We start from the raw sequence: 15,262 nt of genomic DNA, 5'->3' as shown, positions 1-15,262 counted from the left end.
GGGATCCAAGGAGTAAAACTTAAGTCAACATAAAATTCTGGTGTATATTTCAGCTTCGTATTGCTTATTCTCTCCTTCTTTTCCTCCACAGTACTACTTTCCCACCCAATCCCTCCTCAACTTGCATTGCTGCTCTCCCAGTTCAGGCTGTGTGCAGCTTTCTGAACAGGGCCAAAACTGAACATGATAGCCTGCTCTGCAGAAGTTTAAGTACAAGAGATTTGTGATTTTCAGTCTAGCTTGGATTGGTTCCATTCAACAACTTTCCAAGTCATCAACTAATGAATTTGTGAAATCATTTAAGTTATTTTAGTCATTCTTGAAATTTGAGATTATTAGTCATGAACACAGTGGCCACTGAGGTGATTGCACAGGTTCTCCTCTTTCACTTTTGTGCCAAGAAGTCCAACATTTTTTATAAAATCAAAAACACTACACCTTTTCTCTTCCCTGCACCCCCCCCCCCAAAAAAAAAAAAAAAAATCTAAGCTAAAACTAAATTAAACAAAGGAATGACCTGGCACTGAAATGGGAAGCATTTGAGATAGGCATTGAAATTATTTTATGCTATGGACATCAGTACAGCAGACTGATTTGTTTTGTTTTTGTTTTTCAAAATGAGTGGTGCAGGTATTTGTTTAAAAGATGCTAAGGAATACTGTTACAGAATAACTGGCAATTTAAAATATTTATTATTTCCTCAATAAACCCCAAAATGATAGCACATAAAGATATGCTAACGTACCTTTTTTCATTTTAATTGTGCTAATTTTGAACACAGTTGATATCTACACAGGGGGCTAAATCCAAAGTTTATATTCCACATTCATTAAAAAGGCCAACTAAAAACAGGTATTCATTTTAATTTATATTTACCTATCCAAATGTGTGCATAAATATCTAGAAGAATGAGTATTCAGCAGCTCACTGAGCTTCCAAACTTTCTTTCTGTGGAGAGTAATAGTGTGCCTTTTTATATGCTGACAGAATTGGTAATGAACAGGAGTTATAAATGAGCTGTTAATGATATTTTTATAACATACAAAGGAAGAAAAGGTTAGCATCTTGACTCCAGGGATACCTTATTGGAAAGGCTTAAATTTGTGAGGAATACAAAGGAAGGCCCAGTGATTTCAATATGATGATTAGTCCCAGGTGATCAAGATCACACCTACTAACTACTGTCTCACAGGAATAACAGAAAAGCTGTCACTAGTTAAGACTTGTGAATTGGGGATGAGAAGTGCAGAAAGACTAATCTGTCTCTCTGATCATGTCTTCATTTAAATCTATTCTTTATTAAGAAAAGTTCAGAATGCATAAGCCTATATCATCATTTTATCTGAATATGTAACTAAGATTTAATCTCATTACAGAAAAAAATAATCCTCTTTTAGAATATATAGTGCAAAATAATCATTTTTTCCTTTGCACCTGTCTTCACATATGCAAAGCTTTGAACCTTGTGAATTGACATTTGGTTATTTATGGGGAGTGGCATCCCGTGTGTCTTACTAGAGTAAATTAAATTGAGCATATAAATAACTATGTAAAGGGAGGAATCTGTAAGCATAAGGAAACGTGTTCTCTCTCTGTTGCAGATATGGTGGGTTCAAGTCTCCACCTAATTTATAAAATATATGTACCTGTTGTACATAAAGGACCATATATCAACACGCTTGGGTTAATCTTTGAAAATTAGCAGAATACTTATTACAGAACCACATAAATACTTACGTGGTTACATGTCATTACTTAATACTTATTAAGTATTACTCATTAAGTACTATATTATTACCTAAGATTTAATATCAATTAATACTCATTATTACTTAATAATTACTTAAATGCAAATACTTATTTACAGAACCACCTGCATTATATAATTATATAATTCATTTGTTTATTGTATCTGAATTATTTTAAAGCCATTTTTTCCTGTCCAACTCAGTTTTCACAAATGACTAATATTTTACATGAAACTTGTGTATGCAGTATACATAGTGTTATGCAAACAGAAGAAAACTGTCCTGCAGGAGAACTTTTCATCACAAAGATGAAAAGGAGCTTCTCAGCTTTTGAACATGACACTCAGAAACATTGCTGTCCTACAAATCTGGCAACATGTCAAACTATTTTATGGATTTATGTACCATTTAGAGTTTCTATTAATTAAAATAACTTTTCCAAATACAAGTTACATCATTATACTACATCACTCTCAACATCTATTGGTCTATGTGCTACTTTAAGAATATAAGCTTAAGGACAAACAGGGAAGTGATTTTGTGACAGAACCTATCACTTGAGATGGATATAAGCAGTGAAAATTACCCATTTTAACAATCAGGCTAGAAGAGAAAAGAAGTGGGGGGGGAGAAGGGAGGGAAAGCAGACACAGTAAATTAAGACAAGTACTACATTTTCAAGTTTTAGCCCACTGAGTGAAGGGTTTTCCTTCTTCTTATTCAAATACTTTTTAAAGGTCATACAAGAAAAAAAATTCTTTGCTGTTCTTATTTTACATTCTATTTCTATTCTGAAGTATGCATATTTTTAAGTTTCTGTAGTTGTGAGTTAAGTCCAGTCCATGGTGTTTTAAGACACAAAGATGGCCCACAGGATGCATACTCAACCAGGGAAGCCAACTCTGCAATCTAGCAGAGACCTACCAGGCCCAGAATGTGAAGTTTGGTTGAGAAAAAGTCAAGTTAAAAATAAAGATGCATACTTTAACCTAGAAAAGTAATTAATCAATGTAATTGCCATAGGTTATAGTGCAATCTTGAGCAACTCAGCTTTTAATCAAGAGAGGCCACTTGCTCAAATGAGACATTGTAATACAGATAGGAAGTAATTAAGAGAATGTTACACAGGTAGCCAGAGAAAATGTCTTTCCAGTATTTTGTCAGAGAGACATCAACATTCAAAATTCAGAAGCAGAAGCTCGTTATTGTGCATAAAAGAAATATGGGTATGAAGCAGTGGAAAAATTTGATCAAAATCAAATTTTGTCAAGTCACTGCCAGTCATGACAAAACACACATGAAGCACAACACATGTGAAGACAACCTACAAAGTATTAAAGTGAGAAGAGTTGTTTTGAAATGTGCATACAGCTACAAGTTTCAAGTCATGCCTGTAAAGATAGCTTGAAGGTGCTGCTTGCTGAACACAAGATTCTCAGGCCTGCAAGCATAAGGATCATCCAGGCCACTGATATATAGTCTATTCAATAGATGAAGATAAGAGCTTTTATCCAAATGTCAACAGTTATAGAAACTGGCTATCAGTACCCCTACAAGAGCTGTTTTTTCTCAAAAAACAATACTTCCCTTTGATGAAAGGATAATTCTCAATGAGCTGATACTGATAAAACCAAAATCAACTCATCTAAAGCATGGCTCTATTTCCAAGAGGGAAAGAAATACAGATGTATTGCAGTACTATCATGTGAATTGTTTTATTTGATATTTGTGTAACACAAAGTATATTTAAATATTTTTGATGCTTTGCCTTCCACTCTGAATTACCTGTATATATAAAAGCATTCAGACGCCAAAAGCAAATATCTACCCCTGTAAACATGCCGGAGAAAACTATCATGAATAAATGGTGTGAACTGAACATAAAGTAAAAGATACCCATTAAGTTATCCCTGATAAGTATTTGTGCTAAAGACAGTTAAACCATAATATTCAAAGTAAAACATACATTAAAAAAAAAAAAAAAGAATCAGGCTCTGGCTCTGTTTTACCTTTACAAAATAACCCCCAGGAGGGAAAGCAAATCTCTGCCTGTACCTTCTGGTAAACCAATTTATGACCTGGAACTCAAAGGATTATTTAAAGCAGGCATGTGGCATGAAGTGCGTAATAAGACTGTGTGGTAGACTGGTTTCATCAGCAGGTTTGGAATCTATGAAAATAAAGAACTGTTGTCACTGTACATCGCATTCTATAATTTTTATATTCCATAATACATGTATTGAAGCATATTGTTGTATAATTATAGTAATAATTACTAGCTCTCTTAAATGCAACAGATCTCAAAGGGACTATTATGCTGGATATTAAACAAATACATATGGAGGCCCTGCCCCAAGAGCACAGGAACAAACAGAAGTATTAAAATGGGGGTTGATCCAGGTAGGTTACTGATGACTAGCAAAAGTTTCCCATTTACCTGATAAGCAGTTGTTCTTTAACTATCTATTGAAGGAGGATGAAACAGAGCTGTGGTGTTAGTGGCACTACTCCAGCACCACTGATGCTCTGGTTTCACAACTGATGTCACCAAAAGGGTGTTGAAATAGGTCTTCTGTAGTTCACGAAGAAGAGAAAACAAAGAAAGAGTCCTGCTGAATTAGTGCGGCCTGGTAGATGGTCAAGTTACACTATCCTTTTGCAAAGGAAACAAGTATCAGAAAGTGCATGCCCAGTGCAAAAGTGCATGACTCACAGAATCTATGTCCAGGTCTACTCTTACTACAGATTGTTGGGTACACGTCAAATTGGTGTGAAATATGAGCAAGAACAGAGGAGGAGTCTCTACATTTCCTTTAAGTATCCCATAGGATCGCATCAGTACTCTACAAAGATACAAAGAGTATTTGTTATCACTGCCTCATTTTATTTTTTTTTTCTAATGCTGCTTTTAGGCTTTCAAGCCATAGCAAAGTGCAACATATTTTGAGGACAAGTAAAAGGAACACTAGAACTCCAGCAAGACAGATTCAAAAACAAATAGCTGGTTTGTTTCCTTACACAGAAAATCTGTGTATTCATGGAAGAACATAAAACATACAGCTTCATTAATGGATTGATTTATTTTCTGAATTATTGGAATTTTACATTATTTGTTCCTCTTGTTCCTCAAGACCCAAAGAAAAAACACACAATAATTGTACCTCTGCTCCAAATAAACATTCCTACAGTATTTAAATTGCTTTGTTTTTAAGTGGAGGAAAAAACAAAACAAACAAACAAACAAACAAAAAAACAGCAGTATCCATAGAGGTGTATTATGTTTGGACTTTAAATCTGTAGTGATTCTGAAATTAGTCTTAAAATTTAACTTAAATCTGATAAAGTCCTAATTTGATAGTGATTCAAACAGAGCTTTAATTATATATAAAATATTTACAGACAATTAAAAAAAAAAAAGTTCTTTCATACCTAAATTTTAGTAATATGTGGACAATGCATAATAAAACATTTTTAAACTTGATATTGGACAATGCCATTGCACCAAAACCACAGTGTGGTGATTAGGTACTCTACTTTTTTGATCAGTCACAAACTGTTGCAATTCAGAGTAGTCTTAAAGCATAAATCCATTAAGATTATGTCATTGTGATTCACCTGAATTAACTGAACAGCATAAATAATGACTTACTTAGAGACAACCACATTCAGCTACATTACTTCATATACTGAAGAATATATACTAAGAAACCTAGTTGTATGCAGTTTTGATCATTTTTTTAGTAACATTTTGAAGTAACACCTTACCAATGCCTCTCAGTGTGATAATCCTAACAGGATTTTTAAAGGGACTTAAAACATATTGATATTTGTGCTTTATCTGCATTTTGACCATGACATCTGGTATAACATGGATAGGCAAGCACATATATTGTACAGACATAAAACCATCAGGTTAAGAGAAAAAGTAGCAGGGTTTCAGCAAAAAGATATCTTCTACTTTAAGGGAATTGGATATGTGATTATTCCTTGGGATGAGCCATTTCCAATTATAGCTTGACAAAAAAAAAAAAAAAGTAATAATAATAATAGTTTAAGCCTGAAGTCAATTAAAATGGCAAAGTTCTAAAACTCCTTAAAATAGTCTTTAAAAGGAGAAGCCTTGACAGATGGAACTTTAACTGCAAAGCACAGTTGGGTGCTGTTATAATAGGCATTTTTAAAAATAACTTTGATCAAAGCTTTTTAACCAGCAGCATCAAATAATTGGTGGTTTGGACTACAAAAGAGAACTAATTAAATTTAAAGGGCCAGAGGCTCATGAAGGCACAACATGTAATCCCTAAGGCAAGACCTCGAATAAAGGGGATGAGAACGTTTGCACATTAAAACAGTGAAAAGTGGCAAGGTGCTTGCTATTATTTATTTTAGGCACTATAGCGAGATTATTAGAACCAATTCTGAATCTGTCCTTGTAAGGAAACATGTAGAAATGTATGAGCATTGCAAGTCCAAGGACTCACTTGAGACAGAATATTTCCATAGAGCTGGCAACAAACACAGAATATAAAAACTTCACTCAATCCAACAGGCCATCTCATGAGGTCCTTCTGTATCCTAAGGAGCAATAACTTCCACCAACTTCAATAAGAAATATGACTGAGAAAGGACATGGGCAAGAGAAAATAAAATAGAGAGAAAGAAAACTGACTGTAAATTGGTGCCCAGTAGCCTTGTTTTGTCTACAGGTAGCTATATATACTAGCATTATAATTGAAGACAATCAGAAATTATAAGACAGTTTCTTCCATTGCGCATCTCCCATTTGCTATGTTATCATTCATATCTGTATATAAGTACTGTATATATTTTGTATATAGCATCAAATACAGTATATAACTTCTATCCCCACAGTTTCATCACATTTCTGGGAAAAGGAATAAGGTTGCCTTCACTGATCATCTTCCAAACCTTGTGAAGAGGGCAACTCTTACCCTTCATCTACCTTTCAAGCTCCTTAGAAGCAGAAAGGGTGGAATTTTATCCAATACTTGCTCCTGCTTTAAAATCTTCCTGCTATGTGAAGCACTAAAGTATTTTCCACAGTTAACAAAAGGGTTTTATTTGTCTGACAAAGTTATGGTTGCCAATCATGACATCAAACATTGTTTTCTTAGCTTGATAGTCTTACTGGCTTTTTGAGTCCCACAGGAGAATGGACTCAATAGCTAGAGGAAATAAGAGTGAAAATTGGCGCTGAGCAAAACAAAGGGGAGAAGGACCAAGACCACAGCTGGGTCATGTTCTGGACTGCCCATAACCAGAATAAGGGTTTCTGCATTCTGCAGCAACACAAGCTTCCTGCATCAGCGTGGTGGCTTCATGCTAACTGAGTCACCACATAACTCTTGTGGGCTAACAGAAATACAGAGGTCAAAAGGACTGGCAATTTTCTGCCTTTTTTTTTTTTTTTTTAACAGATCCTATTAACAAATGAACATGAAAAGAACTAAAGGCCTTTCAAAGTTTTATTCCAATCAACATCGCTCTGTAATCTTTTCAAGCCTGCTCCAGCTGCTTCTTGTCTATGTGTGTGTATATAATTCTTTCCACTGTCATAGGACCTAGCAGTCCCAACCAAGAATGATGACTCTAAAACGCCAGACACCAAGCAAGCTAAACAAAATATCAGACCTTTGATTAAGGAGTTATAGTACAAGACTGGATGCAACATGTGAGGGAGAAGTAAAACAAATGAGACAGTGCTGAAGGGCACAACAGCAGTCCCAAGTGTGAGGCACCTACAAAGTCACTGGAACTTAGTTTAAGTACCAATAGCTAAAGCAACAACTCTATCTCAGCTTTGCATGGGGCAGCTAGAATCTTAACAATCCTGAGAAAACAAAACAAAAAAACCTCCCCCTGCCCCAAGAAATATTCACACCTCCCCATTTCTGAAGAACTCCCCAACAGCTGGAGGACTTCCTTCCCATCTTCCTTCCTGAGCAGAAACTCCATCAAACAAGAGCAGACATTCACAAGCTGCTGGCACACCATTTACAGCTGCTGCTTAGAAATGTTCTACACACATAGAACCCTTCAGGTTGAAAAAGACCTTTAAGATCATCTAGTCCAACCTTTAGCCTAGTGCTAACATCCACGACTAAACCATACTTCTAAGATCTACATGTACTAAACTGGGAGCTGAGTGTTTTTCAGTCCTGGATTCACAACACTCACAAATATGCCAAATAAATTTCCCTCATACACTTGGAGTGGGGGGCAAAGCTGCTGTACATAAAGACATACAGTATTATTTATAAAACTTCTTACATACATCTGTTGTTTTCCTGAGAGCTTTACTTTCTAATGCCTACTAATCCAGTTTCAAATTGTTATTCTAGAGTACAAAGAATTAATGACATCAGTATGTAGATTTGAGGTAAAAATTACCATATTTCATTTGGCTCTCGCTTTATGCCATGAATTAGACACTACCATCAAAAAGCAAACCATAAATCATATCTACTGATGTTACTGTAAGTGCCCAAACCCTTATGTTTTTATGTAAACTTTTAGGTTACAGATTAACTATTATCGTAGGAAAAAGACCCTTACAAAAAATTTCTGTGAAGCGGAACAGATAAATGCAACCTGCTGCTCTGCAAAGGCTTAAAACCTGTCAGATAGCCTGGCTGAGAACGCATGCATGAGTAAACTCCTTTATGCAGAAAACAAAATAAATGGCTTTATTCCGCAATTCATCTGCTCTTACAGATGGAAAAAAGAAAAAAGAAAAAAAAGGTAAAATAATAGCCATTTGCTATTGTCCCATGTGTCATTGGTTGTGGACAGCTTTGAGGTAATACTTGAATCAACAAGATCTTGTCTTTGTATTAAAAGCATCCCATTACGATTTCAACACTGGCACCAAGTTGTTCTAACAGTTAATTAGTCTGCAAGAAAAAAAGACCAATTTTTGTATTTTTCTTGTGTCAACTTCCAGTTATTCAAGTTCATTAGACAGCAATATCTGCTGGACACAAAGACTATCTACTACCGCACCACAGAATCATCACAGAATCACATTTGAGCCGGAAGAGACCTTAAAGACCAGCTAGTTTCAACCCATCTGCCAGGGGTAGGGACACCTTCAACCAGACCACGCTGTTCAACTTGCTATGTAGTTGTAGACCATATGTACTATGTTTCAGATTCTTCTCAGTATTTCACTTAAATCATTTTCCAATCCCTCCTTTTTTATCACAATGTTAACCTACCCAACTTCCTAATGTTTTTTCTTCAAATTTGGATTTCCAAACTTGATAGAGCACTGTATCAAGGGGAAAAATTGTCTTCACTCAAAATCACATGGTCCACTTCCCTGTAAATTTACAGATCTCCTTTCTCTAGGCCTTTTTATAGATATAAGATATAGATATAGATATAAGATATAAGATATAGATATGCCCTTGTGTGTGCATGTGAGTTTTCACTTTCCTCCCATGCACCTTTTAAATTTTGACTTTCTCTCTTCATTTTGACTTCCACCTCTAATGTCCAAAACATTCCCAACGATCCTCTTGTTCTCCTTGACATTTTTCCTACAATGCCCACAATGACATTCCAAATCAAAAAAAAAAAAAAAAAAAGAAATAAATGGCAGAAAGACTACACAAACAGAAAACAAGCAAATAAACAAACAAAAAAACAACAAACAGAAATAAAACAAAAAAACCACCATTACTTATATTATCTTTTATGCCTTGGAGTTCTTGATACTTGAGGTATGTGTTCTTCATCCTTCTCTCAGGCCATTTACCTCTGAAGCAGGGACAGAAGCTTCATAGTGACAGAGTCTGTCTCAGACATCTTTTCGCATGTGAAGATCGCAGATCACACAGAGGTATAGATCTTATGTCTGCTTTTCCATTGCTCATGGAACGAGAAAGCTGGACGTAGGGAATACCATCTAACCAAAGCAATGCTCATTCCCGAGAATGCCATTACAATGAAAAAACTCAGTGTGTTACCCAAAGGATTAACGTTATAATCTTTTTAAATTCAGGTTTTGTATTTGAAAACTTTTTGTCACAATTAAAAGACTCTACCTTTCTAAGGCAACAGAAAGCATATTTATTACAATTTAAATGAAAATACACTTGCTGGTTTTTTACAGTAACATCGATCAGCTCAGTCCCTCATTATAGCTTGAGGGGTGGGATTTTTACTGTTTTTTTTAAAACATAGTTGTCTCAAAACTCTTACTGAGTTAATTAAGCCATCCTGAATCTCCTAAAAGAATCAATAACTTTCCCTTTCTTTGTCTTTTCCCTAAATAGGATGTATTTCTTTTTACGTTACCTCTCTGAGATGACCAAATACCACTTAAAAGCAAATATGTCTGAACTAATGACCACAGTAAAATACAAAATCTTTGCTTTCCATAATTGCAAGTTCTTTGTGTAAACAACTTTCTACATTTGTCTGAAGTTCTGTCTGCTTACACAATATTAGCAAGTCCTCAATAAATGAACCTATATGAATTGTGTAGTTTAATACAACTTGTTACAGGGTTTTGAACACTTCTGCTTCCCAATATTCACAGAAAACAGTTAAAATAAATTGCTGTCTTGTCTACCATTACCTACAGTGGAAATGGAAAGCTCCAGTGAGAGAACCCATAGTACATGTGAGCAGACCTGTAGTTTATAACTACACAGCAAATGCCATTGCAGTTTTAAAACTCTGATATCATTCATCTAACAGACTCCTAGTACTTTGCCAAAATTTCTTACGAGTCACAGTTAAATATCTTACATTGTGGAATGGGCTATTATTGTACCCTATATGCTTTACCAGTCCTAGAAAATTTAGTCAAATTACATTCATGAGATCAAAAAGTCTTTGGGAAATTAAAATTAATTCTGCTATAGATACATCTTTATTCCATTTTTGTGATGCAAAATGAGTGCACAGCTCTTTTTATAGTAGTGAAACCTCCCTGCTTTCTCCTTTTTAAACACTGAAACTGTCAGGGACTACATTTTACATTTTCGCAATTGTCGGGTACACATCACAGTTCCTAGAATTTAAAATGAAACTGTTGATAGTTCAGATACCGTTAGACTGCGATTAGTTCTGCAAAGTATACAATTTGTCATGTTGGAATAAATGACAGTACCTTCACCTTGTGCAACATGCTTTTAAATTTCTCCTCTTTAATTTGAAAATGCTAGTATTATACTCTGCTTCAAGAGAGTTATTTTTAAGGCCTGCAGGTCGGCTTGTCATTGAGCAATTTGTCAGGTAGTATTTTGTCTTCATTAAGGTTTATTTGTGTAAAGAGATTGGCCTGTCCATGATACTCTTAAAAGACAAAACATTCAGCCTTACCCGATGGTAATGATGACCATGCTAAATTTTCACTTTCCTCCTCAGTGCTGCCATCATAGTCATTTTCTTGCCCAGTAGCCATCTGAGTTGTAGCTACACTTTCCCTAAAAAAAAGAAAAACAACAACAAAACTGTATCTTCCATCTACTATTCCTAAAAAGCACATAATTACTTCTGCACTGCCATAGACAATGCAAGCTGATCGCAAACAACACGGTGGCCCCAGAGTTGCAGTTAATTTGTCTAGCATTATCAGGTAGAAGGGCAGCTAATAAAAGATAAGATATTAAAAAGCAGCATAAAAATGGAAAAGAAAGGTGTGCTGTTGCATTGGGAAAATTCAATTTCGTTGATTTTTAAATTAGAAGTAGATAAAAAATGTTCAGATTAAGATATTTTTGTTACCCAAAAAACAAAAGGAATCAAAGACAGAGGAGAAGGCTCAAAAATACCACCTATGGAAATGGCACAGACATACTATGTTTGGAAAGATAACTGCATCCAAATAGAAAATAGGAGAGGAGAGAATCAATGACTGTTTAGTTCTTGGCTGCCAAGTCCAAAACAATATGCTGCTTCTTGCAGTGACACTCCAAGGAATCCTCTGCTTTTATGAGTATCACAGTCGTTTTGGATAACCAAGCCATATCCAGGAAGAATTGTTAGAGCTAAAGAAACAGAAAATAAACCAAATCTTGTGCCATGAATAATACCAAGCGACTCAGGGAACGTGGGAAATACCTTGTACATTCAGTATCTGCTGCATACTGCTTAGCTTCATTCAACAACTTCTGCAAGTTTCTTATCTTTGCCTTCTTTTCATTCAGCACCAAAATAAACCGGTTATAAAGATCTGCCTCTAGATCTTCTTTAGCTTCTACGCATTTTTCCAACCTACAATATAAAATTAATTGTTACTTACTTCACACATCACATCATTTCTTCTTAAAACTCCATGTGTTTTCTGGAAGAAAATTCTACAGTGAGGCCATCCTTCCTGTTACAGAAATTCCCTTACTATACGTTGCATGTCCAGCATCTTGCATCTGAAACGGGTCAGAAGCAGCTTTCTTTCATAGAAATGTTCAATTAACTTTGCTACCAAAAGAAGAGCATTTCCAAGGAGGAAATTTTCTCTTTATTCTCTTCTGGATATCTTACACACACGCACATCAGGCAACTTAAACTGGCACAAGCATTCTTTGGTTTCCATGCTGAATTCACCAGAGAGGGCATAGCTTACCAGGAGACAATATAATGAGATTATGAATAGTTACGATTAAGCTTGGCAGACCTCAGATCTGGCCTTCCCACTCTGACTTGAAATACATTTGAACAGCTGAAAAACACAACAATAAAAACCCCAAACCAACCCAATGAAAAGTAATTGGATGACAGCACTCCGAGGTGGACTGTGGTGCCCAGCAGATGCTCCAGGCCACTCATGCAGCTCCTGAGCTCGTTCCTTGCCAAGACCCCCAGGGCAGACATGGGTCATCAGACTTGCCCAGTCCTTGCCACCACCACAAAGATTTTATTTCCCTGAACCAGTCACCATTATTTGGTAGAGGACTAAATTTCTATGATCTATACAAAAATGTTCTTAAGGATGTTAATTAATATCTTCAGAGAAAAAAAACTTCAGTTTTGTGAAGTTTTAATCTGCATCTGTAAGTAGGTGAATTTAAAGACAAAGAAGCACAATGGAAATATAAAATTAAGAATGTCTGTATATACTCTGTCATAGGCAAGGCAAAAGTGGAATACAAGCAAACATAATCACACTAAATGAAGCAAGTGACTTGCAGGAAATCTGACCCTATTAATTACTCTTGTGTTTTGTAACTTTTTAGTCTTTGTGTTGAGACCCAGAGATTTTAATAGCTATGTTCGTAACAAGCAAGTAAACACCTTGATTATCTTATTGATCACAGTAACTACGGTATTATATCCAACAGTAGTAACTTATAAACAACATTATTTTTCAGCCTATGTAAGGCTGAAAAAAGTTTAGAAGGCTTATTTTGGTATTAAACCTGCATGCATAACAGATTTTTAAAATATTAATTTAAAAGATAAGAAATTTCAACAGACTTCCTACATAAATTCTGATTATTTTGTTCATAGATCAAACCCACATATGATGTAAGAAGAAAGACAACAGAAAATAATCTCATGAAGTATTAAGCCTAGTGTGGAATGCTTTAGGGATATACTTGATAGTTGATAAATAATTCATCTAATTTAAATGCAAATAGCAGAACATCATTACCATATAGATCGGTTCAATAATTCCTAAATGAAAGATCATACGTACTAATCAACTACCAGGAGACTTTCCACCTATTAAAGGAAAGTTAACTGTTTAAGTGGGGAACAAACAGACAAAATATTGAAGTACAAAGAACCACAAACCCTAATACAAGACCAAGGAGTGCCTTGACCAGTTCATGGAAGGACAAAGGTAAGGACAGGGGTTGCCTCTTGTCAAGCAGTAGTAAAAAAAAAAAAAAAAAAAAAAAAAAAAAAAAAGGAGAGAGAGAGAGAGAGAGAGATTAGGGGAAAAAAATACACCCATTGGGTAAATTGTCATTTACATGCTTGGAACTAATTATGTCCATATACATAAAAATGAAAAACAAAAATGAAAAACAATTTTTTGTGTGTGTGTGTTAAATATGGTAAGCCTGGCTGTATCAAGTCCTTTAGAAAAGCCCCCTCTCCCACACACAAAACAACACCAAGTACAGAAGGGTTTACTACTTTATTTTGCCAGTGAGCTGGTGTCAGAGCAGCTGAGGCTGGTTTAAGGAGCTACATTGAGACATTTCCCACAGTTGGCCAAAAATGTGTCATACAAGATAACTTCAGCCTTGCCAGGACCATTGTCTCTGATGAATATCCATATAACTGTAGACTCTCAATGGAGTACTGCTGATACTACCTGGACATTATGAACCACAGCATGGGAACCTACTGCAAGACTAGCCAGCTTCTTGATTCTGTGGAACAAAATACTAGCATTGCAAGATATACACACTGACTGCATGCACAGAATATTAACTGTTCCCTGTAGGAGGACACTGTAGGCAAATCACATGCCTACATGGCAAATGCCATCACTTAATTACACATGAACGCTGTCGTTTATATCAACACCTTTTTTTTTTCCCTCTCTATTGTTTAAGGCAATTAATGCATAAATACATTCTTCAGGCATACAGTTATTTAGTGTAACATGCAACAAAGGAATCAATGTGAAATAGCATTACATTAACGCTATACTTGCAAGTTATTTGGCTTTAAAACTCATTATCATATGGAACATAATGACACATAAAAATGGAACAGTCAAAGGCAACAGTCCTCTACCACTTAGGAACAGGGATGCACTGATTGCAGCATGTATGTGTGTGTTGGGGGGTGGCTCCAGCTGCAGCTCTGCATAGCCTTTAGGATTCACTCAGGCATGTGTTACCTGAATTACGTGACCGCTAAGCAAAGCTGGCTGGGTTTCATTCCAATACCTCATCAGTTACAAATATAACCTTTCATTGCAATTCGTCACATGCTTGTGCCTGTATGCGATTTGTCTCACAGAAATACCATTTCCTCAGGCCAAGTAAAAGAGCTGCTCATCTCAAAGACATCTTTCAAGTATAATGAAAATAAACAAAAGTTAACGGCTAGAGTAGTGCAAGTCTTATTTGCATGTGCTTTACAGTTTCTATTCTCTAAGATGTCTTTTATGTCAGTTCAATGCTTTTAAAGTGCCAGATGCTCAAGTTGATATCCATCAAAAAGCTCGCATACCCTACTGAAAAGAGCTAGTATTAAGAATGGTTCTGATTAGTAATTGAGAAAATAAGGTAACTGTCCAGTTCTTCAGCACCACCTAAAAACACAGAGATCACCACGCGCTTCACGAAAATTAACATGAACTATGTAACTTACTGGCAATTATGCATTTTCCACACTCAAATACTATAAATGTGCTCTCTTTCTACCCATGTCCTCCGTGCTCTAAAATAATTACTGCTCTTATGGCACCTTTCTATTACATTTCAGATTCACCCTCGCCTTCCCCCAGCACCGGTGATGGTATGGAATTTCAATGAGCTCCTGCTGAAGAGTCAATTTCAAGTACCAAACTAGCTAGC

General features: G+C 35.7%; 1 protein-coding gene across 2 annotated transcripts in view; it reads right to left on the bottom strand.

The window, feature by feature from the left end:
• XRCC4 (X-ray repair cross complementing 4) overlaps positions 1–15,262 on the bottom strand; it is a 183,930-nt gene that overhangs the window by 86,558 nt on the left and 82,110 nt on the right. For both annotated transcript variants that reach the window (XM_038170381.2, XM_027446191.3), the window contains exons 5-6: positions 11,844–11,996; positions 11,103–11,206 (exon numbers count right to left, since the gene is read on the bottom strand). In XM_038170381.2, coding sequence (XP_038026309.1) covers positions 11,103–11,206; positions 11,844–11,996 — 257 coding nt within the window. The remainder of the gene's footprint in view (positions 1–11,102; positions 11,207–11,843; positions 11,997–15,262) is intronic.

Source organism: Anas platyrhynchos, chromosome Z (genome assembly GCF_047663525.1).
Source record: "Anas platyrhynchos isolate ZD024472 breed Pekin duck chromosome Z, IASCAAS_PekinDuck_T2T, whole genome shotgun sequence".
Lineage (NCBI taxonomy): Eukaryota > Metazoa > Chordata > Aves > Anseriformes > Anatidae > Anas > Anas platyrhynchos.
The sequence above is the reverse complement of the archived record's forward strand: the minus strand, read 5'-3'. Positions and strand labels throughout refer to the sequence as shown.